The sequence below is a fragment of the Saccostrea echinata genome, unplaced genomic scaffold (genome assembly GCF_033153115.1).
Source record: "Saccostrea echinata isolate AGI-Se365-2 ecotype Australia unplaced genomic scaffold, CSIRO_AGI_Sech_v1 ptg000015l, whole genome shotgun sequence".
NCBI classification, from domain to species: domain Eukaryota; kingdom Metazoa; phylum Mollusca; class Bivalvia; order Ostreida; family Ostreidae; genus Saccostrea; species Saccostrea echinata.
The window spans coordinates 7,475,810-7,502,621 of record NW_026889764.1 but is presented as its reverse complement, the minus strand read 5'-3'; the positions used below and the strand labels follow the sequence as shown (position 1 = coordinate 7,502,621).

The following is a 26,812-nucleotide window of genomic DNA, read 5'->3' as shown; positions in this document are numbered from 1 at the left end:
ATGATAGTATCTGGTAAGATTTAGCACTGATCATTGAGTGAATAAAATATTGAAAAGTCATTCTAGATCCGACATATCCTTAAAGTTGAGAGAACAGCAGATAATTCCAACCTTTAAAGAATACAACTGTACTAAATGAAAAAGATTATTTTATTTTTCTCGTCAATTCTCTTTCTATACTTATCTTTCTTAGTATGGATCTAGAGAATCACAAAACCTTGCTCTCATCAAAAATCAATGTCTGTTCCACCAATCAAAATAGTTAGCATTATGTATATAATGGGTTAAACGCATATTTTTTTTCATTCACTTTGTAGCATGTACAGCTGAACTCATGATTTGGCATTCAAATGGCTCTCCAACATTATTTTGCTCTACTTTTCTTGTTTCTTATCCATGGAATTAAGGTATTACATCTACATGCATCTGCAATTTCAGTGCATGGAAAACATTTCATATTTGTTGGTGATGTGTCGTATAACAATCAAAACTTCACAATATCGGAATTAGATATGATTTCCACAGTGTCCGAACTCCATTGTGCCGCCAAGTGTCTGAATAATAATCAGTGTTATTCAATAGAAATTTGTTCCACAGCCAATGGTGAGAAATGCCGACAAAGTAGAGGAAGGCTGCCAACCCTCTCTTCTGGATTTGGGCCTTACTGTCGGCGTTATCAGATAGTAAGAATAACAAATCTTTCCTTAAAAAAAAATCCTAACATTTTATTATAAATAATTTAAATAACAAAGCGAAATTTTGTAAGATATCTTGTTATACTTTAAAATTCAGTAATCACTCCTTATCTTAATTACAATGCATGATAAATTTTAACAGAAAAATTTGCGAAGATGAATTTTCATTTCTGATTATTAGAGTAGTTTATATTCTTGTATAGTACCGAAGTGTTCTGTCAATATGTTAATTGTCCTAAAAGCGATTAAAGAGTTCGATATATGAACACTTTAAACATAATGTTTAAAGTTATTAGTGTATTGATATCGTCATAAAATATTTGCTTGCTAGTATATATTTTGTTTGTTTAATGTCAAATCAAGAATTTTTCACTCACCACTTGAGTAGGATCAATTTTTAAACCGAGGCAGGCTACTGATAGATAAGTTGATGTTACATGGATCTCAACAACCAAGTTTAAAGTCAGCATTTCATAACTTCTATGGTTGTTTTAATAATCTTGGTAACAAATATAGCCTATCATTAGGTAATATTTTGACTGACAAATTTCAAACCAATTGCTAGGCCTCTGTATACTCTATTTGACTACGGATTATTTTTACCTGTCCATATCAATATAGTGGTCTAACCACGGGTGTGACCGGTCAACAGGGGATGCTTACTCCTGATCCCACATCTGGAATCCAGGGGTCTGTATTTATGTCATGTTTACAGATTTGTATAATTAGTAGTTTTTTTAAGATCGATCATTGTTTGCTATTTTCACCTATCTCATTACGTAAAAGCATCTCTATTCATAGCATTATTTAGATTTATATTTTGGCAGTGAGCAAGAATTTGTACAAAAGAGGTCATTTTAGGGGTTAAAATACTAATCCATCCAAAAGATATAAAATTTTTAATCGCCATTTTCTTGAGCATTAGCCTTAACATATACGAGGATACTGAAGAAAATGTTTTTTGTCGTTTACGATTAAAAGGAATATTTATCTTGAATATATTTTTTCCAAGATTGTAGCGTGGAAATCCCTTTTTATTGAATTTCTCTTTAATAGCGATTCTCTGTAACCACTTAAACTTCTTTGCCACGCATGGTCACCGATTTTGATGAAACTTTGCCCATTATTACAAATTGACACCAGAAACATATATATAAAAAAATTCGTTGCTATGTGTCTTGGTTGCCATGGTAACAGCCAGATAATTTGGAAAAATTTAGATTTTCAATTACTTTGAATCTTTATTAAGCCTTAATAAAGACTAAGAAAAACAAACAAACCATTATCACAAAAACATGACACCTTGTTGCCACTTATGCTATAAAGAAACTATTTAGAATTTATCTATAAGTAAGTGGTAACCATGGGTACATTTGGAATACATTTTAGATGCTGAAAAATGCTGAAAAAACGCTCAATATTCACTAATGATAGGTGTTATATGATCAAACTCAATCAACAAACTAAGAAAAACAATAAAAAAAATTGTTGTAATTAGGTATTGGCAATATTATTCTAAAAAATCTTTCATGGTTGCCATGGTAACACAGTGTAACCATGCAAAATCTGTAGCTAAGATTGGGTAAATGCTACTGTCTTGAGGAAAAACAGTAAAATTCATGACTGGCGCATATACATCCTTAGGATCTTGTAACACTGACAACATAAGAAAAATTGGGATTATTTGTTACTTTGCAATGTAACCATGGAAACAACGTACCTGTTGTTTAAAGTGATTTTTTTTTTTGCTGCCTCAGAAATTTATTTACCTTTTAATCAAGAAACATATTATTTGACTCTCCTTGAATAGTACTTATCTGGTAGAACTAAAGTTGAATATCATAAATCAATAAAGTTTGTTAAAAAAATACAACACTGTTGCTATGGTTACCAGGAAGGGAAAATGTTCGATTTTGTTAATTTTATATCAATATTAAACCCTATGTGCCAGCTTTTTGCATCCAGTTAGAGATTGGGTTGTAGTCAAAATTGAAAGTCAGGTTAGTTGTTCATAAATATCAATCATAAAAGTTTTGGGAATCTACATACAAGGGTACGTATCCAAGGAAACAGAATAATTTTTTCAAATTTTTATGCATATTTTTTTGCTAATTTTCATAGCAACGCTCTATTTAAATAATTGAATTGAATTTTTTGAAATGTGAAAATTAGGGTCACATCGACGCCTTTAAAAATTGATCATCAGTTATATAAAAATGTGCTTTTTAAAAATATAGGATAAGATAAAAACATAACCATTGCCAACCTGTATGAAATATCATATTTCGTTCTTGGTATATGTTACAAGGATCTTTTGTCTATTATTTGCTTGCATTTCAACCTACAATTGATTTTATTCTTAAGTGTATGACTTTATAAAATTAAATGAACAAAATTAATACTTTTGAATACTTTGTTTCCATAGTAACGTATGTAATAGTTGATTTACCAAACATGTTTATTGACAACATCTATTAATTTAAAAAATAGATGAGTTTATTGAAGAAAGACAACAGTGATGGTTTTACAAGCAAAGGGTGATAACTTGTACAACTAGCTTACTTAACGTCAGTCTTCGAGTAGGCGGGGAAAGGTAGTGTCATATAACGCGTTCTCAAACTAAATTTCCCTCTTTCTGATAACACACAGCCCTCGGGAAAGTTGATTTCATCACAAAAGAATTATAAAGAGAAGTAATTTAGACAAAAAATTTGAAGAGCTGTAAAAATGTTGAGAGCAAGAAAACAATCTGTGGCTGCTAGAGCGAAACTGAATGAAACCACAAAAGGTAAACGTGGTTTAAAGGAGAAAACCGAGGTCCCCGCCAAAAAGCCGAAGGTGGCCCAAGCAAAGGAAACACAGTCAGAGGAGAATGCTTCTTTGTCGGGTGAGGAAGTTTTACTAAATATACAAGAAACTGATTGTTCAGAAATGCCAAATCCATTAGTTAGCGTTAATGATTCCTTGGGTTACAATGTCTCAGAAAGTTTGAAACAAAAAATAATTGCAGGTCATTATGTTGATTTGGCACAGTTATTGACAAATACGAATTTAATAGACTCCCAGGAAAAAACTATTGTTTTCAAAAATGGGGAATTGGTCACTAAAGCAAAAAATGAAAAAAAGATAGATGATATAGCTAAGTGGACAGATGCGTTTATAATATACATGGGAGTCTACATAACTGCTCATCCTTCAAAGGCTACAGATTTATTAAAATATATGCAAACAGTTAGGACTGGGGCTATGAGACATGGAGGTCTGGGTTGGAAAAGTTATGATGAACAGTATCGACTTAAAAAGAGCAAGAATCCCACAAGTAGTTGGGGGGTAGTCGATTCCGAACTTTGGTTGCTTTGCATGCTTGGTAAAGAAACAGAAAACAGCCAGGTCTCAAGACCATCTGGCAGGCAAAGCATGTCATCTTCTAAATGTTACGACTACAATTTTAAGGGAAGCTGTTTTAAATTTCCGTGTACCTACAATCATATCTGCATTAAATGTAACGGAGCACACCCGTTTTATAGCTGTCCGATGAATAATTCTGGGAGTTTTCGTACCCAAATGCAAAACCAGCCTCAACAAAACCAAACAGGTGTATTTCCCAGGTTTCCCTACGCGCGATTCAACAGACCAAGTATTAGAGCAAACAATGTTAGATCAAATGGTCAACGATTTATGGGCCCTAGGCAAAACGCCAATTAAATCTGACGTTTTGGAGGAATTATTGATTGGGTATCCTAAAAAGAAAGTAGCAGTAGAATTATATGAAGGTTTTACTAAGGGTTTCAAAATACATTATACCGGTCCGCGATTTCATGTGTTTTCAAAAAATCTTCTTTCGGCTAATGATTACAAAGTAGAAATTAGGGAAAAAATAATGAAAGAAATTAAATTGGGAAGAATTATGGGTCCTTTTAAATATTTACCAATCTCAAATATGCGCATTTCCCCCATCGGGGGAGTACCAAAATCGGATGGCTCAATTAGACTGATAACACATTTATCATACCCTCAGAAAACAAGCGTTAATGATTTTATCAGCGATGAGTTTGCTTGTGTGAAATATTCTTCGTTTGATAAAGTAATAGATATGATTGCAGATTTGGGAAATGGGGCGCTTATTGGAAAAATGGACATTAAATCGGCATTTCGCCTTTTACCACTGAATCCGGGAGATTTTGATTTGTTTGGTTTTTATTTTGAAGATAATTACTTTGTAGACAAATGCCTACCTATGGGCTGTTCGGAAAGTTGTAATTTATTTGAAAAATTCTCCACGTTTTTGCACTGGAAAATTGCTAATATAACAGGATTAAAATCTTTAGATCATTATCTAGACGATTTCATTTTTGCGGGTAGGAATAATACAGATGATTGCAAAATCTTAATGAACAAATTTCAAAGAATGTGTTCAGACTTAGGTGTTCCAATTGCTCATGAAAAAACTATAGGACCGGTCCAGGTATTAACTTTCCTTGGGTTAGAAATAAATACTTTGCAAATGCAGGTAAAGGTGCCAAAAGAAAAACTCAATTCGCTGCGTGACGCGTTAGAATGTTTGTTAGGGAGGAAAAAAGTCACACTTAAGGAAATGCAATCTCTAGTAGGAGGTTTAAGTTTTGTGTGTAGAGCTGTACGCCCAGGTAGAGTTTACCTAAGAAGGTTTTATGATGCTATGTCAGGAATTCGGGCACAACATCATCATATCCGTATTACAGAAGAATTGTCAGACGACTTAAGAACGTGGTTAAAATTTTTGGTCAATTTTAATGGGACACTTTACTTTCCAGAAAGTTATTGGTCAAGTAATCATTCTCTAGAATTATATACAGATAGCGCAGGGTCATGTAAGTTGGGATGCGGGGCGTATTTTGTTGGAAAATGGGTGTACTTTGCCTGGCCAAGACATTTGCATTTTAAAAATATTATGAGGGATATAACATGTCTAGAATTAATACCGATTTTGCTGGCAATTACATTATGGGGACCTGCATTATGCAACAAGAAAGTGCTCTTTCGAACTGACAATAAAGCATTAGTTCAAATTATTAATTCTCAAACTTCTAAATCTAAGCGCATAATGTTTTTACTAAGACCACTTATCATGAAATGCATGGAATTTAATTTCTCGTTTCGAGCGAAGTTTATTCAAGGCACAGTTAATAAAATTGCTGATTCTATTTCTCGTAAACAGTGGGGCCGTTTCCGTGGGCTAGCACCAAAGGCACAGAGATTCCCAGATCGAATTTCAAAAGAATTTCTTCAGCTGATATACGACAGGAAGTTAGCAATCTGCTGACCGCATCCATATCAAAGAACACGCAGGAAACGTACACTACGGCACTAATTAAGTTTGACAATTTTAGATTAAAACAAAACATTGAGCCTTCCTGGCCGCCAAAGTTGTCAGACATAGTAGAATTTATAGCAGCGTCATCTTTGGAGGGATTGGCGTATTCCACAATACGCACATATGTCTCAGCAATAAGTTTCAAGTGCAAGTTAAACAATTCTGATGACCCCACCCACAATTTCATTATATCTAAAATGTTAGAGGGAAAAAAGAGAATAAGCGCAAAGCCTGACTCACGTTTACCTATAACCTCAGGAATTCTTTCAACAATTATCAATGGACTTCATTTGTCTTGTAGAGATTCCTATGAAACGTTATTATTTACTTCAGCTTACACTTTGGCATTTTTTGGTTGTTTTCGTGTTGGGGAAATTGTCTCATCAAATAAACAGACTAAAGGCATTGTAGATATTAAAGATGTTAAGATCCAAAAAGATGTCTCACTTAAAATAATGTTGAAATATTGTAAAACAGACCAATGTGGGAAAGGGACAGAAGTTGTACTTTCCGCCATAGGGGGGCCCTTATGCCCAGTAGAAAATTTACATCGATATTTACTGATACGCCCTTCCTCCGCAAGGGGGCCATTGTTTTGTCATTTTGATGCTTCTCCGCTTACAAGACATCAATTTACAGCCGTACTTAAGAAAACGCTTAAGCTTTGTAACATAGAGTCAAAGCATTACAAAACACACTCATTTAGGATAGGGGGAACAACCGCATTGGCAATTGCAGGATATTCAGAAGACGTAATAAAAACATCCGGCAGGTGGAAGTCTGCAGCCTATAAGTCATATATAAGAATACCATCTACACAAATTCCTTCAATAGCATAGAATTATCTTAATTTTATTTTGTGTTTTATCTTTTATACAACACTAGCTTCTCGTGTATGGTGTGTGGGTTCTTCAATCATCAGATGGGCTTTTATGTCATCAGTATTAAGATCGGGTGGACAAAACCTTGGATTAGAAAGGTTAGGTATTCAGAAATGGTGGCAGGGATATTCAGGCCTTAGGTTAGGTACTTTAAAACAAAAACTAAGTCATATTTCACGTTTTGAAGGTATACCTGATTATCTTATTCTTCACTGTGGGGGCAACGACCTCGGAAGCAAACCACTTTATGAACTCAGAAATTTAGTTTATTCCATTGTTGAATTTATTTTGAAAAAGTTCAAGGGAACAAAACTTATCTGGTCACAAATTTTACCAAGAAACAACTGGAAATTTTCAAAAGATACTCATGCTATGGAAAGAGCTCGTATTCGGCTTAACAGTTTTGCAGCTAATTTAGTTTTGAGAAATGGGGGGATGTATATAAAATATAATGACATTAAGAAAAATCACAAGGAACTATTTAGGGAAGATGGGGTACACTTGTCAGATTTGGGTAACAGTTTATTTTTAAACACGTTACAGGGAGCTTTGGAAAAGTTTAGTCAGCGAGGGGGGCCTGTTTACCCGGATAGTTAGATACTAGGTGGGCACAGGCTAATATAAGGTGCCACTTCCCCACTTAGGTGGCGGTGGACATCAAATAGTTTAGGTTTGATGTCCATGTGGCGGATTGCGTGGCACCTTTATTATTATCAAGAAAAGAAAATGAACATTTGCAAAAAACTCTATGACATTTATCAAACTTTGACCGCCGTTTCCCGGGGTCAAGGTAACTTAGAGTAATTTACGTGAAATTGTTAATCAGCGTCCGCCGTTTCCCGGGGTTACGCTGATTAAGGTTGCTTAGTTGTTGAATAATGTTGATGTTGACTGAACAGTTGAAGTTCAGATATGTGTTGAACAGTTGAAATACAAACGTGTTGAAGTTTGTAATTTGTATTGAACAGTTGAATTTGAACATTGAGTTGATGTTGTGATGTTGATATGTTGTGGCTCGCCCAAGTTGAAATGGCAGCCAAATTTAAATTTATAATACAATGCCGTGCCCACTTATACGCCAGAGTTAGGGTATATATAATAAATTCAATAAGTATACAATGTTTTGTGTTGTTGTCTTTTCTTCGATAATGACAACATCTATTAATTTAAAAAATAGATGAGTTTATTGAAGAAAGACAACAGTGATGGTTTTACAAGCAAAGGGTGATAACTTGTACAACTAGCTTACTTAACGTCAGTCTTCGAGTAGGCGGGGAAAGGTAGTGTCATATAACGCGTTCTCAAACTAAATTTCCCTCTTTCTGATAACACACAGCCCTCGGGAAAGTTGATTTCATCACAAAGGAATTATAAAGAGAAGTAATTTAGACAAAAATCCCCCCACACCCACCCTATACAAAAGAGATGATAGACTGTAGATAAGGAATTAGATGAGTAGTCAAGGCCGTACGTATAGGTAAAAATTTCCCGCCAAATTTGGTATAACATAGGGTAGAGCAGGGGGTCGGGAAATTGATGTCCCCCTGGGGATATACGGGTAACTATGATGAGGGGTCCCTTGCATTAATTTGTTAACCCCCGGGAATTCTTGGGAGTGCAATCAATTCCCGCCATTTATACACACAGATTTTTTGAGGGTAAAAGGCTACTGGTTTCACATAAATGAAATGGAATTATGTAAATCAGGTAACTTTCGGCATATTTGGGTACCATCGTCGGAACAGGATTATTGTTTGGGGATTCAGTAAGTTCCCGCCTTTTATTCATACAGAATTATTTCGGATACTTTTGTGTGAAAATAAACAAGATTCAAACCCTAAACATTGTCAATGAGACGCATAGTAAATTAGATGTAAAGATCAGATTCTATTGTAAAACACATCGGGGAATTCATTAAATGTAAGCAATGGTGAATATTTCTTAAGTACAAAGATGTAGTATTAAGTTGGATCACTACTGGTATCCAAATAAAGAAAAAAATAATCTATCCGATGACTGCTTTAAGTATTTCAGGTATAATTGATTATAAGTGAAATGCTTTGTATTAAAGTAATTTATTTGCTAATTACATCAATTTATTTACAAAGGTTATAACTAACGTAAACTACATCCCATATGGCACTGAAACTTGTCCTTGTAACACACGTTTATCAAACACAATTTTATAGTCTTTTTCCTCGACTTTGGTGATGATGTTCAATGTTTCAGTATTTCTTGCAATTTTGTGCCGGTCAGTAACTGTTACTTTAGTGTCATTTTGGTCGTCAATGTTTCGAACCATTTGTTGGATAGTTTCAAAATTAATTTTCTGAAGATTTGCGTAACTCAGGGTGATTCCTCGTACTTTACATTGCGTAAGCTTCCCATCAGATCCGGAATTTTTCAAAGTGTATGCATAATTTTTAGGACCACCGGTCACAAACACCTCAATTTCATTGTCAGGAACTTCATTTGTTAAATCCCCAAGATAATCACCCAGTTCTGGTTCCCATTCTCCGAGTTTGGTGGTGAATACTATTGAGTCAGTGTCGGCATAAAGTACACGTCTATCAAGTTTTTCCAAGTAAGAATAAAGTTTGAGTCGAGCTTGTGCTGTTGTGTAAGCTGCGATGATAACATTCGTTCTTCCAGTGTTTTCTATAAAGTCATCGTTGTTAACCCACTGGATTCGTACCATTTCGTCATTAACAAAACTGACATCCAAAACATTTTGCTCATCACTCGTAAGTAAGTCAAAATATTTGACAGGTTCAGTGAGATACTGAGTTTTGGGTAAATTTAATCTTTGTCCAAATTTTCCCCAAAAGCTGTTTAACATTAATTTTGCAAGTGCTCGTAACCCTGGATTAAATGTGATTTTGTCGTATTCCAGTTGAATGCCCTCTTTGCAGTAATAATCATGGATATAATCCATTTTGTCTTTCTTTGTCTTGCACCAATCAGGCCAACCACTGGCTTCTTGTTTGACCTTGAGGAAAGTGTTTACATAATCTGTAAAAGTACCTCCTGTTTTCGTTTCTGGATCGTACTGAGAAATATTTTCAAAATGCCAGACCTCGTATATTTCGGTTATTTTGTACCCCTTTTCAAGCGCCTTTTTCAATTCATCTGAGACCCATGTGCCAATGAAGTATCGAGCTTCCTCCGAATGTGTACATTTGGACATATGTTTTGTTTCCATGCATGTCTTGCAAAGTCCAAATAGTAGTTTGCCATTTACTCTTGTTGGTAAAACTGGAATGAAGAGTCCCTTTGGGGGCAACACTTTACATTTAATAAGCCCTTCATAACAAGAAATGTCCTTAAAATTTTCGGTGATAATGTGCGGGTGTCCAATAGGGATTTTCCCAGTCTTGTTTATGTAAGGATAAAGTGACGTGACGTCATAGTACTTAAGAGTTGTATTTTCATCTTCCTCTGCAAACAACTGAAAGGCCTCTGTTCTTCCACCAAAGAAAGCATCCCGAGGTACAAGTGGGGGCTGTAGGTTTAGATCGGTTATTATTTTCCTCAATTCTGTATCCGTGGTAACTTTCAAATCAAAATTTTTTTCCCATTCACAGATATACGTGTATCCATGGTTTTGCAAATATTGCTGTTTATCCATAGTTTCTTGGTAGAGTTCACCCATTGTGACACCACGAACAGGATTATATGTGTCTGCTGAATAACATTCTGGATTTCCGTGCCAGAAATCCCCATGAAATTCCAAAACAACTCTTTCCCCATCCTTTTCATAGAAACCATCGACTTTATAAGGTCCTATGACCTTTTCTCCTCCATTTCGGGCATGTTGGATTTTTACATCAAGTTTATTTGTCATGTATTTTAACCACTGGATTGCCTTGATTGAGTGTTTGGATTCAGGTTTATATCCATGAGGTGGAATGATTCCTATGCAATTTTCCTCAAGGAAATGTCTTCGAAAGACTAATTGACATGCTGAAGCGATTGTAATGCAACGTTGAAAAGGGTCAATCCCTTCCTTGCCATCAACTGCTGTCATTTCTTCGAAGAGTTCTTTAAATTTTAAACAACATTTCCGAAGTATATCAACATCCGACCTGCAGTACTTCAGAAGTTCCATTTGGAATTCAAATTTGTCATCTCTGTGTTCCTCGTACCATTTTAAAAAACTTTTTCTTTTGTCAGGTTTCATTCCATCAGGATGATAATATTGTACGTCAGGTAAGTGTTCCATAACCACTGTCTGGTTTTCTGTGGTATTGAATAAATGAGGAAAGTATCCCTTCGCCATTTCTGTGAATCCAAAAGTTTTAGGCATTTTATCTAATGCCATCGGAATGAAATTGATCGAGTCAATAAATCTGATGTTGCACTTAGGTACATCAAGGCACATCAACTTTGAACCATTCATTATGACCTCGGGGAGAATTCCGTTTTCATACAAATAGTTCATGATTGGATAACTGTCGTACCCCTTAAAATTGTGACAAATGACTTTGGCATCTTTGTTGTCCTCTGAAAACAACCATTTACAAAAATTATTTCGTGTATCTGGACCATGAAAAACATGTTCATTTTTGCCACAACTTTGGCAAATGCTGTCACCATCCACTTTCTTAGTTTTGCAATCGTTGCAAACCCTTTGCACAACACAGAGATTTGGTGTGTGCTTTTTCGTTCCACACCAGGTTTGTTTACAGTTCACACAATGTTTATCTCGGAGCGACTTTAGGTGCCCTTTGCTACACTCTAAAACTTGATCCTGTGTGCACTCAAAATCAAAAAATATGTACACACTTGGATCCTCTTCATCGGAGTCATTTTCGTTGTATTCCTCTGTACTTTTAAACTCTGTGGTGTACTGGTCTTCATCCTCGTTAGGAAATTCAGTTACATCTGGTTTCATAAAACATTGATGATTTTCGTCAACATAGTCCTTACATGTGTTGCAAAATTTCTCGCCGCAAATGTGATCGCTTTTGTGAAGACTTTTGTTAATTGATCTCGTGCAATGTTGACACTTGAAGTAAGTTTCACATGTACTGCGACCTTTTACGGGTTTGACTTTGTGCAGATCAAAACACGTTTGATTTTTAAATGATCTGTTGCAATCAGGACAATACTTCCAATTTTCTGACACATCTGAATGCAGTTTATGACAACACCTGCACACGTTGTTGCAAAAATGCCTCTCTTTATGGTCATATCCTTTGTTACATTTGGTGCAAAAATAACTTCGACTTAAAAATCCTGCCACTTTTGTTACAACATCAAAATGGTCGTCATGATGGTAAAGGTATATTTTCTTTTCCGCATCGTGACCTTGGTACACCAAGGTGTTGAAGGTGTCTTTTGAAAGTACGTTTATTTGAAAATCTGGAAGAACTTTCTGAAACAGATGTAGATCTTTAACGGTACATCTTCGCAATGGTATATCAGCTTTTCTATGAAGTTTAATGGCCAGGTCTGTTTGAATTTTACAACCGTGTCGAATGCTTTCCCATTGTGCGTGTTTATCAATGCGTGCCATTGCAGTGACTATCGCTCTGGCACAACAGAGATCATCTGAATTGTTAATGCGGATGATTCCTCGTTTTTCCTTCAACATTTTAGCCAGATCTATATACTTGCATCTTTTTCCAACTCCACCAGATGGAATTCGAACGTGGATAATATCAAAATCAAGGGACTCATCTAGAACAAACTCTTCATAAGATTGTAGAACACGTTCTACTTCCGACAAGAAAGTCTCCGATGACAACTGAGATAAACGCCTGAATGGTATAGTAATGGGGAAATCCAATTCCGGAGACTGTACTGATAAACGCACTAGATCGTTTTTATCCATGTATTCAGTTATATCCTTTAAAATTGACATGAACAGAATTTTCAAACTTTTTAGAATATTTGGTAGACTTCGAATTTCCAACCCATGAAATGTGACCTTGTATCTCATGGAACGGGTATTGAACTTTGGCATGTTTTGTTCATCCACTGCTCTGATGGTGTAACTATCTCCAGGACTATCATATTTAGTAATCCGTCGTTTGACTCTTGTTGAAGGAATTTGGTCTAATTTTCTTTTGGATCCCCTTCCCTGTTGCAAATGCTGGTTTTGTTGATGTAGGTCTAAATTGTCTTTTCTCCCAAACACTTTGTTGCAAACATCACACTCATAATATATGTTGTTTCTGTGCTTTTCTCTGTGAGTTTTAAGGTTATCTTCCCGTGCAAATTTTTTGTGGCATATGTCGCATTCGTGTACATCTTGGTGACCCCATATTCGTTTGTGACTCTGCAGTTTGCTCGGTTTAGAAAATGATGCATTACATTGGCTGCATCTATATCGTCTGTCCATGTTTACTCTAATGCTGTTGACTGTAAAAAGAATACCTATGGTCTGTTAAGTCACATTTATAATACGTACTATAACATGATTGGTTAATATTTAGGAGATACTTAAAATGAGAGTATATAAGAAACAAAATATTGTATTTGAATTCATTTTCCACGAAATCAGTTGTTTGGCAACATGTTGATAACTGAGTGCCCCAATTGTAACAAGAAATTTAGCAGACGAGATGTCATGTTAAGACACTACAGAAATAAACATTTAAACTTGGAATCTACTGGGACATCCGTTGGATTGCCGCCGCCGCCCCCGCCGCCGCCGGCGGCGGCGTATGAAAGTTTATCACAGCCGCCGCCGCCACAATCACAACCGCCGCCGCCGCCGCCGCAGAAACAGCAGCAACTACAGAATGAAATAATACCGCCGCTATCTAGATCACAAGATTCAAAACTAAAACCATTTATGATTTTGCCGACAGATGACGAAATGGATTTAATTGCAAACAAGCCAAAAAATGAACAAATTGTCACTTTAATTCATCCCTTCACTATGATGGTTTCAGGTCCTACAGGATGCGGAAAAACTTTTCTTCTGAAACAGTTTTTAAGTAGAGTCCAGGATTTATGCAAACCCTCTCCTCAGCGAATTGTTTGGTTGTACAAACGATGGCAACCTCTGTATGATTTGATACTCAGTGTTGTTTTGCCAAAGGTCGAATTCATCCAAGGAATACCAATTGATCTCGATCAAGATTATTTCTTTGACACTAATGTAAACAACATGATTATTATAGACGACCTAATGTCACTTTCTTCAAAGGACCCAAGAATCACTGACTTATTTACAGAAGGAAGTCATCATAGAAACCTATCTGTAATTGTTCTAAACCAAAACTTTTATTTTGGAAAGGATCCGACCCAGAGACGAAACTGTCAGTATTTGGTGCTGTTTAATAATCCTGTTGATAAACAACCTATTTCAACACTTGCTCGACAAATGTATCCCGGAAAAGCAAGTTACTTTATGGACTTATTTCAGAGAGCGACAAATGAACCTTATGGTTACATGTTTGTGGATCTTAAACCAACTACAAAAGAAGTTCTACGATTGAGAGGAAATGTATTCACTTTGTCACGTGACTCTATGCAGTCTTACAATGGTGACGTCACTCCTGTCCCCACCAAGGATATAAAAGAAACAACAGGGATAGAAAACCGTCAGTTTCTATCCGAAAGTTCGCCTGTTAACACACCTAAACACCTATATTTTGACGACATGCCTTCTTGTGATGATTGTGGATTAGTATTTGACAACATACATGATGTACAGAGACACATCAAAGAGAACTGGTGTCCTGCTCGACAGAAACGACGGAGGGAATCAGACGATGAAGATGATGAACCTGTTTACCCAAAGAAAACTAAATGGTTAACAATGTCAGATGTTTACGATTCTGACCACACATCAGACCCAGAAGACGATGACGTTGAAATCGAGGATAACACGGCTTTCCGGGACATGTATAACAATGCTCAAAACCAGAATGAAAATTTGTGGGAGAAAAAAGCTAACAAATATGTTGAAGATGGACTGTCCGAAAAAGAAGCCAGATTGCAGGCTGATGAAGATATTCGTGACTTTGTCAGACGGGATTTCTTCAAAATGTATACCAGAGCGTTGGAACAAGAACTTTCACTGAACAACACTTTGGTCCATAGAGAAATATTATCTAAAACCAAAGACCTGATCGATCAAAACGTAAGCATTACAAAAGCCATTCGGAAAATAATTAAATCATACAAGGACGACTTTGATATCCTGTTTGACCAAGAAAATGATTCTGATGATGATGATGATGATGACACAGATGAATCAGAGCATGAAGACTAAGCTATAAATTATACATGTTTCCTTGGATGGAGACAGTAGGTTCTCATCACTTGAAGGGGCAGTATCATGAATTGGGAGCAACAGTTAGAAAATATTTACTATAATCCATCGCACCCTGCAAGTTTCAGTGGAGCCAAAAAATTGAAGTATATTTTACACAAAAATGGAACAGATGTTTAGCTCTACAAGATACAGAAATGGCTTCAACGTCAAGACACCTTCAGTTTACAAAGACAAGTCAGAAGGAAGTTTTCAAGAAGTCCCGTAATTGTGCAAGGAATCGATGACCAATGGGATGCCGACTTGATGGATATGACAAAATTTTCTAAATACAACGATGGAGTAAAATTCATATTAGTGGTTATTGACATATTTTCAAAATATATATGGCTTAGACCCATGGAAAATAAACAGGGATCGTCAGTTGAAATTGCTCTGGGAAATATTTTACAAGATGATCGTATTCCAAACAAAATTCGAACGGACAAAGGCCAGGAATTTCGGTCGAAGCGTGTGGAGTCCCTTCTGAAAAATTACAACATCAAACATCTTTTTGCTCAAAATACGGAAATCAAAGCAAATTATGCTGAAAGGGTCATAAAAACGATCAAAACCAAAATTTACCGATACTTAACTTACAAAAACAATTACAGATATATAGACAAGCTTCAAGGATTTGCTGACAGTTACAATAAAACTTTACACAGTACTATTGATGTTGAACCTATAAGTGTTACTCCAAGAAATGAAGAGGAAATTCGAGTGTCAACATTTTTGGCACGAGAAAAAAGAACACGAAAACAACTCTCTGTTATTAAACAATCTTATAAATTCAAGATTGGTGATAAAGTACGTGTGACCTACATTTCTAATCTATTTACTCGTCAGTATGACATGAGATGGTCAGGAGAGATTTTCATTATTTCGAAACGGTTCATGAGAAGTTCTTTACCGGTTTACAAACTGAAGGATTTCAATGACGAAGAAATCCAAGGAACGTTCTACCAATCGGAGCTACAAAAGGTCGATACAAGTGACGACAAATTATGGAAGATTGAAGAGATATTGAAAACAAGAGGATCCGGTCGTAACAAACAGTATTTTGTTAAATGGCTTTATTGGCCCTCTAAATTTAATTCATGGATTAAAGCAAGTGATGTTATGTCCTAAAATTTATCACACTAAATGTCTTGTTCACTTTAGTTTTTTTTTTTCATGTTAGAAATCATTTGTTTATGTATGTTTATTATTATTTTTGTAACTATATATCACCTATGATTAGTCAATAAACACCTTAAAAACAACTTATCCTTTTTATTTATTATCGTCTTATCTACAAAAAAAGCGACGTATAAATATTTCACCTGTGTTACGGTTGAGTAGTGCGCGCTACTGCATTTTTGAACAGCTGTTAAACAAGGGGGTCCTTCCCATGCTATTTCCAGGCGCTCACCTCTGAGTGCCTCAGAAAACCCCATCTTTATATAGATGACCTAAACTGACTGTAAAAATTCCTCAATTTCATTGGACAAAATAAATCACGTCACACAAATTATTTTAACGCTTGGGTCCGTCTGCAGTCAAAGGAGTCTACAGTCAAATCGTAACGTCCTAAAAATTGACACGATAGCAGCAGTCGTGACGTGGCGTTCCAAAAATAGACACAGGTTGCCGTCTACAGTCATATTCATCGACATTAGATTTCAATTCATTTATGGTTGGTTCTTCAGTACTATGCGTGATGCATTGAAGGGATTCGTTTTTCTTAATCAGTTGTAGTATTTTTCATTAAAACACAAAGTGAAACTCACACACACGCACCCTTTTTTAATTTGCTCATGGGGTGTTTTAAAGGGAGGTTACTGTGATTTATTAAAACGGTATTTTAAACAATACTGACATGCATATTCTTTAAAAATAAATTACATATCAATATGATTAAAATTGTAACTACACAATTATTTATATTATTTAAATTTTAATTTAAAATTTTTTTCACAAATATTGTTTCTTGACATTGGGTTTTTCATTTCTTTATTTATTAATTATGAAATCCATAAAAAGTTTTTAAAAGATTTATTAACAAATATCACCTTGAAAAACAAAAGAACTGATGAACAATATTATGTAAGAATTAACAAGGAATTGAAACAGTTACTGTCATTAGCTCCGCTGGGAATGCAAGAAGAATTGTTCAGATTACTAGTTCATGTTTACATTAGCGGACATCATACAAGACTCTTTATAACTATCTCAAACATCGCACATATAATGTTACGGCATTTGGTGGGAAATCATCTATACTTGTGGACTGACCCTAACTGTTATACACCGGAGTTAACCCCGCCCAATGCCCCATGTAATGGTACTCGAGTATCCCACCTGATACACTTAGTCACCTTCAACAGTGGTTAGGTCTCTGTGATATCAATAATCCTAAAAAACTACCTGAAATTGTCCACTGTGTATAAATGGCGGGAATTGATTGCACCCCCAAGATTTCCGGGGGTTAGCAAATTAATGCAAGGGACCCCTCATCATAGTTACCCGTATATCCCCAGGGGGACATCAATTTCCCGACCCCCTGCTCTACCCTATGTTATACCAAATTTGGCGGGAAATTTTTACCTATACGTACGGCCTTGACTACTTAGATGCATTGTGTTCTTTCTCTTGCTGCTGCTTCTTTGGCTCTTTGTTTCAGATGAAGTACTTGAAAGTCTGTTTTCACTATGAAGAAATTGGCACGGAACTAAAGAGACGAAAAGGATCGATTCCACTTGGACGTTTCATTATTCGTCATGGGTATTCCAGCGACTTCTATTTCTGATGATGGAATTTATTCGCACGGGATATGCGGATTGCGTGGCACCTTTATTATTATCAAGAAAAGAAAATGAACATTTGCAAAAAACTCTATGACATTTATCAAACTTTGACCGCCGTTTCCCGGGGTCAAGGTAACTTAGAGTAATTTACGTGAAATTGTTAATCAGCGTCCGCCTTTTCCCGGGGTTACGCTGATTAAGGTTGCTTAGTTGTTGAATAATGTTGATGTTGACTGAACAGTTGAAGTTCAGATATGTGTTGAACAGTTGAAATACAAACGTGTTGAAGTTTGTAATTTGTATTGAACAGTTGAATTTGAACATTGAGTTGATGTTGTGATGTTGATATGTTGTGGCTCGCCCAAGTTGAAATGGCAACCAAATTTAAATTTATAATACAATGCCGTGCCCACTTATACGCCACAGTTAGGGTATATATAATAAATTCAATAAGTATACAATGTTTTGTGTTGTTGTCTTTTCTTCGATAATGTGCATTTAAGACATCAGGCCTTCAACTTTCAGAAACAGTCATTGTCACTTGTTTGCTTTGCTGCAAATGTTAACTGTGGGACTCTGAACATGTTGAAAAATGCCATTTTTCAAACTTAAGGACGTGTTGCTATGGTAACCATGACACATAGCAACGAATTTTTGCCTGATTTGAGTTTACGGTATCAAAGACTTTTATCATAGAGAGTTTGGAGAAATTCTGAGACTATGCGTGCCACAGCTCCTATATAAAAGTTCAAGTCATTACAGAGAATGACTCTTAATTCTACAGAAATCTATTTATCGTCTTTTTTCATGCATTAAAACTAATAAAGTAAATGTATTTTAAAGAAAGATCTCCTGTTTATTTTTTTTCTTGCTTGATATTGGGGTGATGTAATCAGTTTTGTTTGAATAGAAGACTTTCAGTGACGAAAAGACACCGTATTCTACTCACAGTTGCATTTATTCTACTAATAATTAAACACAGAAGAGAATTTACCTTTCAATCTATACGTCACTTTTACATGTAGAAGATTGTTGATGAATATTAAAGCATGCATACATAAATTGTGCATTTCTTGTATATGTATGAAAACTGCTCGGATTTTGTTACATGCTTAACATTTAATGGTCCGTTCCACTATCTTGTATGTCTTAAAACCGAAAATAATCTTACATTTTACCATAGTACCTGTCATTCAGTTACTAATGGTTACTGGAAGATCACTAAAGTCTGCTTTTCAGTTTTAAACTGAAACTAGAATTTCTGAATACTCGGTAGTAAATCCTCTTCAGTTTATGTTAATCTTATCATCAGAAAAACCTCACCAAACTGTCTTTACGAAAATTATAAAGCTTCCATTGAACACAAACGAATCTAAATTCAATCATTTCTTTATCTTTCATTCATTGGCTCTTTTATTGCCTGAATTAAGCTTAATATGCTATAATAGAATAAGCCGAAAATAATAAACTATAGCTTAATAAAAGAAATATTCGTTTTTCTAAAGCATATAAAAGAATACATTTTATGTTAACAGAAGGATGGATGCACCGAAGTAGGCTATGCTGACAGGAAGACAGAAGTTTGCACATATGGTAAGGATATATATATATATATATATATATATATATATATATATATATATATATATATATATATATATATATATATATATATAGTTGTTTAGTTGTAACACGTCATTTTATTAGATAATAGATTTCGTTTATATCGTATAACATAAGTTGCCTACGTCACAATGAGTTACGTCAAAAATGTATTACTCCGCTTGACGTTACTTATAAACGCAATGCCTTTTATTTAAAGGCCCTTTCGGAAGTGCGGCACTCTTGCGATCATGCGTTCCATGGTATGAATACTCGATCGAGTGCATTTAGGCGACATCCATCAGCCACGCAATTCTAAATTTAGAGAATACAACACAGTGCTCCGATTTTTCTTATTTCTTCTAATATTGTTATCGTTTAGAATGTGCGTAATTAATTATTCACTGTATTGTTATGACAGCAAAGTGTTTCGGCGGTTTGATATCGTATTGGTGTATATATATAATTTATATGGTGTATATATATATAATATCTGCATGGCAAATTGAAGCTGATGAATCGTGCAATGATAGTAAAACGTTGCCAGATTACATAAGACAAAAAGGGCCTTAACGTGTTTTATATTCAATCCTTTATTTCGATGGTAAAAAATACTAGATACTAGACATAAGATATTAGATTTCCTTATACAAACTCACCATAATTTCCTAGTCTTTGATAGGACATTGTTTTTCATTTATCCTTTCAGATCAATGCCATGATTGCAACTGTGTATCAAATCATACTAAGAAGTCTGGAGTGTATAGCATTGTGTTGGCGGGTGATCAAAAGCATGTTTACTGCTCATTTGAAAGGGACAACTCTTGGACTGTAAGAAATAAAAAATCTTTTTTTTTAATAAAAACAAGAAAGATTCATATAGTCCAGAGCAAGGGTCACTCAGGGCCCTAATTGACCCTATAAATTTATCAACGGTTCTCAGTTTTACTGGACAAAATTATAAATTGTACCCCATAAAGGTGCATACATGTTTACATGTAATAATCATATCTCTTTATGTCGCCCGCGTGATGAAGTGGTTAGAGCGTTTGCTCTAGAGTCGAGGAATAAGTAGTTGATCCTTATGTCGCAGGTTCGAATCCCTCTGCGGGATGTGAATGAGACCGTTTAAACCGAGGTCACGTGTCGCAGTAGATGCTGGCACGAAAAAGATCCCTCACTGATCAATGACCCTGAGTGACGAGTATTGGTCTAAAATTTGCAGCAAGTGGCGGCGTCTCAATATGAGCAAAAAAAAAAAAAAAAAAAAGGGACGTTAAACAAGCAAGCAAGCAAGCAAACAAACAAACATATCTCTTTATTATCTGCAATATAACGCCATGAATTGTGTCCATGCATCAACGTTTCCATTTCATGGGATTTCTACCATATATTCGCCAAAACCATTATTATTATTATTATTATTTTTTAACAGGACAACGTCTGCTATAAAAATGCAGAAGAAGTGTGCTTGATGTTTATTTAAGACAAGAAGTTTTATATTTAAGAATGTATTCAAATATACTAATTCTTGCAATAATCATAGGGCGACGATTGATTGATGGTTGGTTGATTGTTTGGCAGGATCATTTTGTGTATAAATTTACCTATCTGCAACTCTTTGTCGGTTTATCAAACAGATTTTTTCTACAGGTTTTACAAAGACGATCAGACGGATCTGAAAATTTTTACAGGAATTGGACAGACTATGATATTGGCTTTGGGAACCTTGAATCAGAATTTTGGTTAGGTAATATTTCTATACCCCAAAACTGTTTTGCATATTCTTTTACATTTTAAAACTTATTTATTTTTTGAGTCAGTATAATGAAATATTTTCAACAACATTTTATGTGTTATAGCGAACACAAGCACAGGCAGCTCTATATACTAGCGTGTAAAAACAGAGTTAAATTCGAAATGAAATATGTACGAGGGTTGATCCAAAGGTTCGTGGAATTTCTTTCTAAAATTGTGTTGTGATGTGATAAAAGCAAACAAAGGACATATCTATAAAAAAGAGCCCATATGCAACAATTCTGGAAAATTTCACCACATTCCCATTACCAGGAAGGTCACATGAGCTTTCTAAACATGGACAACTGTAAAATCCTGGGAAGACTTTGACGTACGTAACGTCAAGTTTGGTATGTAACGTCACATTCTAGGAGCATCTCACCCTCACGTTCAAATAGTTTTAAAAATTTTGCTAAACACTGCATTCGTTTCTCCATTTCTGCCTTCGAGGAAAGCCTGGGTACCAATCTCGCACCCACTTTCTTCATATTACGTTCATTGTTCAAAATACACTCTCTTAACGTTGTTCCATATGATGTTCCGAATTCAGAAGCAATGTCAAGCACAGTGCATAAGCTATCCACGTCCTTAGGGTCCTCAATTTGCCAAGGAGGAAAGAATGACATTCCAATAAGGCAGATAGACCTTTAATCATCATTGGAACTTCCGTTTTCCTTAAATTTCTCACGGTAAAATACATCCCCTCCTCCCCCCCCCTTTCCGTGTTTCTGTTTGTTTGAATTTCATTGCCAATGCATCAAATTCTTTTGAAATAATATATTTAGACAGAAAATGACTTAATGTTGATTTACTGGGTCGAGCGAAATGCATGAAACCTGCAGAACACCTTAACAAATAGAAAAAAGTAACACTCTCTAAAATTATTTATGCACAAATAATTTAAAAATTTAGAAATAAAAAAACCCTCCTGAAAAAAGCAAATCATAACAAGGCCAATGATGTTATACATGTATCCACACAAATTTTCTGACCATGCCAAGAAATCCCGTTCATTTTCAACAGCGATGGAGTCAGTAAAAGTGTAATTGATGCAAATCACCCATATTCCCCTAACGCTGGCGAGACAATTAACGGCAGCAGATTTGAAGGGGTGGATCCTACGTTTTCCGTTTTCTTCGTAAAGGAAAAATAAACTTCTACGCCAGGAAGTAGCCTCCTATGCCCTGGAAAAAAAAGTTTCTGTCAAAAACCTTTATTTGTTTACAAAATATGTAAAATGCACCAGACACAGGTACCAAAATTGTGAAAAATAGACTGAAAGGAAATAAAAAAATCAAAAGGAAAAAAAAAATTTAATATGTATGGAACTACAGTTGAACTACAATGAATAAGTTCATTTTCATTGGTCAATTACCGGTATACCTTAATAAGGCGCGAGACTTCCACAACAACCAAGTTCATCGTGCCCGATGTTAATTTATACTAGGAAAAAATATTTGATATGGAAACACTGAAAAATTTGAAAGGCGTCTAATTTTTACTGAACAATTAATTAGTTTGCTATAATTTATTTCAATTTCTTTTTTAGTTTTTTAACATCATATACATGGACCCCCCCCCCCCCCCCCCTCCAAAAAAAAAAAAAATTAAAAACGGGAAAAAAAGGTGCAAAGGCTTCTAAAAATAAGTATTCTAGCTTTAGTTTAAAACCAGTAAAACTTAAGATCCTTCCCTCAAAACTGCTGACATTAATTGCCTCGCGCACATCTCCCTGGGGAAAAATCACAGATTAATGCTAATTCCGCTTTTATTGAGTTCGCTATAAAACTAGAATGCGTACTTTTTCTAGGCATGGTCAATTGAAAACCAGTTGCCTACTGCACTTTTGTTCTGCCTGTTCGTAAGTACATGCGTCTGAGTCGGAGTGTTCCTGAGGTTTGCACAAAACTTATTAACTGACCGAATTTCGACAAATCATCAATAGAAAAACTAAATATCTAGTAAAATCGAATAAAACTTTCACACAAAAGTTTATTAGTAATCGTAATTATGACATCATTTTCGTTTTATATGACACTTATCTCTTTTTTTTTTTTCTCAATCAGTATCAAGAATTGAAATGATAATGAACAAAAAAAAAAATGCCTCCCCCGCATTTTCAAAAATTCGTTTCTATGGCAACTGCCAAATTGTTACTATCATGAATTTTTAAAATGTTTTTTTATCAAAAAAAATTCAACAGTGTACATATTTTCACCTGTAACTTTTAATAGCTTCCATTAAATAATAAATAAAATATAAAGAAATTCCACGAACTTTTGGATCAACGCTCGTACATTCGTCAAGCAAATTCTTATGTAAAACCTTCCTAGAATTTTTTCGCTACCACACTTCCATACGATAAGGGCGCGTAGCAGTATTCCAATTATTGTGATGATCTACTCTAGAATGCCTTTGATTAAAAAGGTTTGCACTATTACACTCCCTTCTGACCGTCATAGAAGTGTAACTAACATGCAAAGTCATGTAACTTCACAAACTATAGACTGGGTCTCGTGGTCTTTGAAGAGGCAGATCAAAGTTAAAAGTGTGAGCTATGTAAAAATGATATTATCTAGTAATATTATTATTATACAGCTGGACTTGCCCCGACGGTAATGGTTGTTATGATAACATTTTTTGAAAAAAATCGTTATGTCGAATTTTGAATGTCATGGTTCAGACCAATTGTAAAGACATTACATTACTACATGTACACTAAATCGAGACTGAAGGCTCACTGAGGGTTTTGACTGGTCTACAGGGGAAATGTTCTCCTCCTAGACACATGGCTTCGGAGCCACCAACTTATAACAATCTCAACTCAAATCTCAGCCTCAAATCTTAGATTTCTGCCTCAGCTGAAATTTTTCTAAAACGCCGCGCCACCAACATTTCTAAGAATCGTCTCACGTAAGGTAAGGGTCGAAAAAAAAATTCGACTTATTTTCATTGTTATATTTAGATGTAAGAGATTTAAAAGATCATATTTTTCTTTCCTCATCACAATTGTACAACTTTAAATAGAAATGGTAAACTGAGTTTGAAATCTAGCAGGGACTATATTTTTGGCGGAATGGCGGCGTATGAAAATATCTTCTTTTCTGCCTCTCAAAATAATTATAGAAAAAATGAATTTAGTTATAATTTTTACACAATCAAAGACTTGAAGAAAATTTTAAAATGTAAGTTAAATTAATAATAAGGGACTAAAGTTTTAAAATATGTCAAATAAATACGATTTTACAAACAAACTACAATTATGTTAAATTTTAAAAGCTTCCAATCTAAGTTCAGATTTGATCCAAAAATCCGTAAAAAGTGATTTTTCTCTCTTAGTAAACGGTCAAAACTTTTTATTTTTATATCATTTTGTATCTTTATGTGACAACTTTACTATATGTGAAAATAAGAAAAATTTAAATATAGGAAGCATATAAAAATAACTAAAATATCTTAAAAATATCTTAAAATTTTAAGAAAAATAGAGAAAATTCGGATTAGCCAATACCCATTTTAGTTAAATTATTTATGTCAATTTGATAATATTACCTTATAGACCTTATATGGTTATATCTCTTTATGCAAAAAGAAAAATATTTAATTTATTGAAATAGAAGTAGACATCGCATGATTGGCAACAGTATTTTTTTTATTCTTAATGTCCAGGGAAAAGGTACTGACCTTGACCTGACCTTGCCTCTAATATAAAACGGTCAAATTTAATCTAACTGATACCATCACTTAGTGATATTGTCTTCTTGATTCTGTGAAAATTTCATTGATTTTTAAATATAAGAAATATGTATTCTTAAGAGAAGAATCCCTCCTTAAAGCCAAAAAAAGAAAAGAAAGAAAAAAAACTGAACTACAGACGTGTACAGGGAACACGTTAAATAACAGATCATGTTTCTACGATCCCCTGGGAGAAAATGTCCCTGAAATTTATTATTCTTCTTTTTAGACAGTCATACATTGCCGATGTATCGATGAATATAAATTTCGGTTTCTTTATAATTTTTAAAAATTTTCTCGTACATATCCATAAGACCCAGCCCGCCTCATAAATACTGCATAACAAGAATGATCTAGTTTTGTGAGAAATTAACATGAGACTACTTCATACCAATCTCTTTCTTAAAATCTTTTCTTAAAAATTCTTAGATTTTTTTTTATCGAGTCGGAAAAACGCTGGTGGGAAGCACGTCTGAGAAAAATCTAAGATTTGACAAAAAACTCAAAAGACAAGTCTGAGTTTGAGAAAAAAACTACTTGGTGGCACAGTTTGATGAAAAAAATACTCAAAATTTTCTGAGAAATCTCAGATTTGGGAAAATCTCAGTGTTGGTGGTCCCAAAGCTAGATCTCACCTCTGGTCTTTCCATAGCTTCGTTTTTCCCTGTTCCTGATTGATATTATTTATGTAATTGCATCCATACTTTAATTTTAACAAATTCCTTGATTTACTAATTTAACAATAAAGGAAACAAGTACATCCATCAACTGACGGCTGACGGACACACCATATTACGTATTGAACTAGAGGACCATGATGGCAATACTAGGTACGCTGAATACGGCAGCTTCAGCGTGGAAGATGCAAGTGACAGCTATAGGATTCAGGTCTCAAATTACTCCGGGACAGCTGGTAAAATACAAAATTATTTTAAATTCATGAATAAATTTAATGAGATGAAGACATGAGATTACAGAGCACGAAAATCAATAGTTAGCATACTGAGAAATTGTGATAGATGTATGTGTAAAATTGAATATACTAGTATATAATGCCTCAATTTGCATTAAACAGTGTTCCTCCGCACTTAAACTCTAAAGCTATTTTTCATTAACTTCTGACAGTGACAGAACATTTTTTATTCGATTTTGCAATCTTAAGGTGTCTGAGCCATTAAATTTCAGAAAAATCAGGCTTATTTTCTTTGTGCTCGCAAAAGATATTCGCACGCAAAGGAATTTACAGTTATACTATGATAAAGAGAAAGATCCACGTTGTGGATAACTGTGAAACACATTCACACAATGAGTCCATAGATTGTTTAATTCCTTTAAAAAATGTGAACATAAATCGTTGGAATTGTAAATACAATCAAAGATTATCAATTTTTATGGCTTAGAACATTTTTTTTCTTAACTTAATATCAGGTGACAGTTTTTCGGGAATATGTATCCTTTGTAACAATGGGATGCCTTTCACCACTTACGACAATGACAATGATAACGCACCAGGGAATTGTGCAGTAGTGTATAAAGGAGGATGGTGGCATAATATGTGTCATAAAAGTAACCTGAATGGAATTTATGGAGACAACACATACGGACAGGGTGTGATCTGGAATGAATGGAAGGGGTTAATGTATTCCCTCAAATCATCGACAATGAAACTCAAGAAAACTGAAAATTTCTAA

The 26,812-nt window shown here is 34.9% G+C and overlaps 1 protein-coding gene across 1 annotated transcript; it reads left to right on the top strand.

Moving 5' to 3' along the window:
- On the top strand, positions 1-26,812 carry LOC133188051 (fibrinogen-like protein 1). The gene is made up of 5 exons (XM_061323441.1): positions 1-13; positions 439-683; positions 21,243-21,339; positions 25,870-26,034; positions 26,550-26,812. Exons 1-5 carry the CDS (start codon positions 1-3, stop codon positions 26,810-26,812), a joined length of 783 nt encoding a protein of 260 aa, XP_061179425.1.

Coding starts and splice junctions, on each gene's coding strand:
- LOC133188051 (XM_061323441.1), top strand. Junction 21,340..25,869: donor TGAATCAGAATTTTGGTTAG/GTAATATTTCTA, acceptor TTAACAATAAAG/GAAACAAGTACATCCATCAA. Junction 26,035..26,549: donor AAATTACTCCGGGACAGCTG/GTAAAATACAAA, acceptor ACTTAATATCAG/GTGACAGTTTTTCGGGAATA.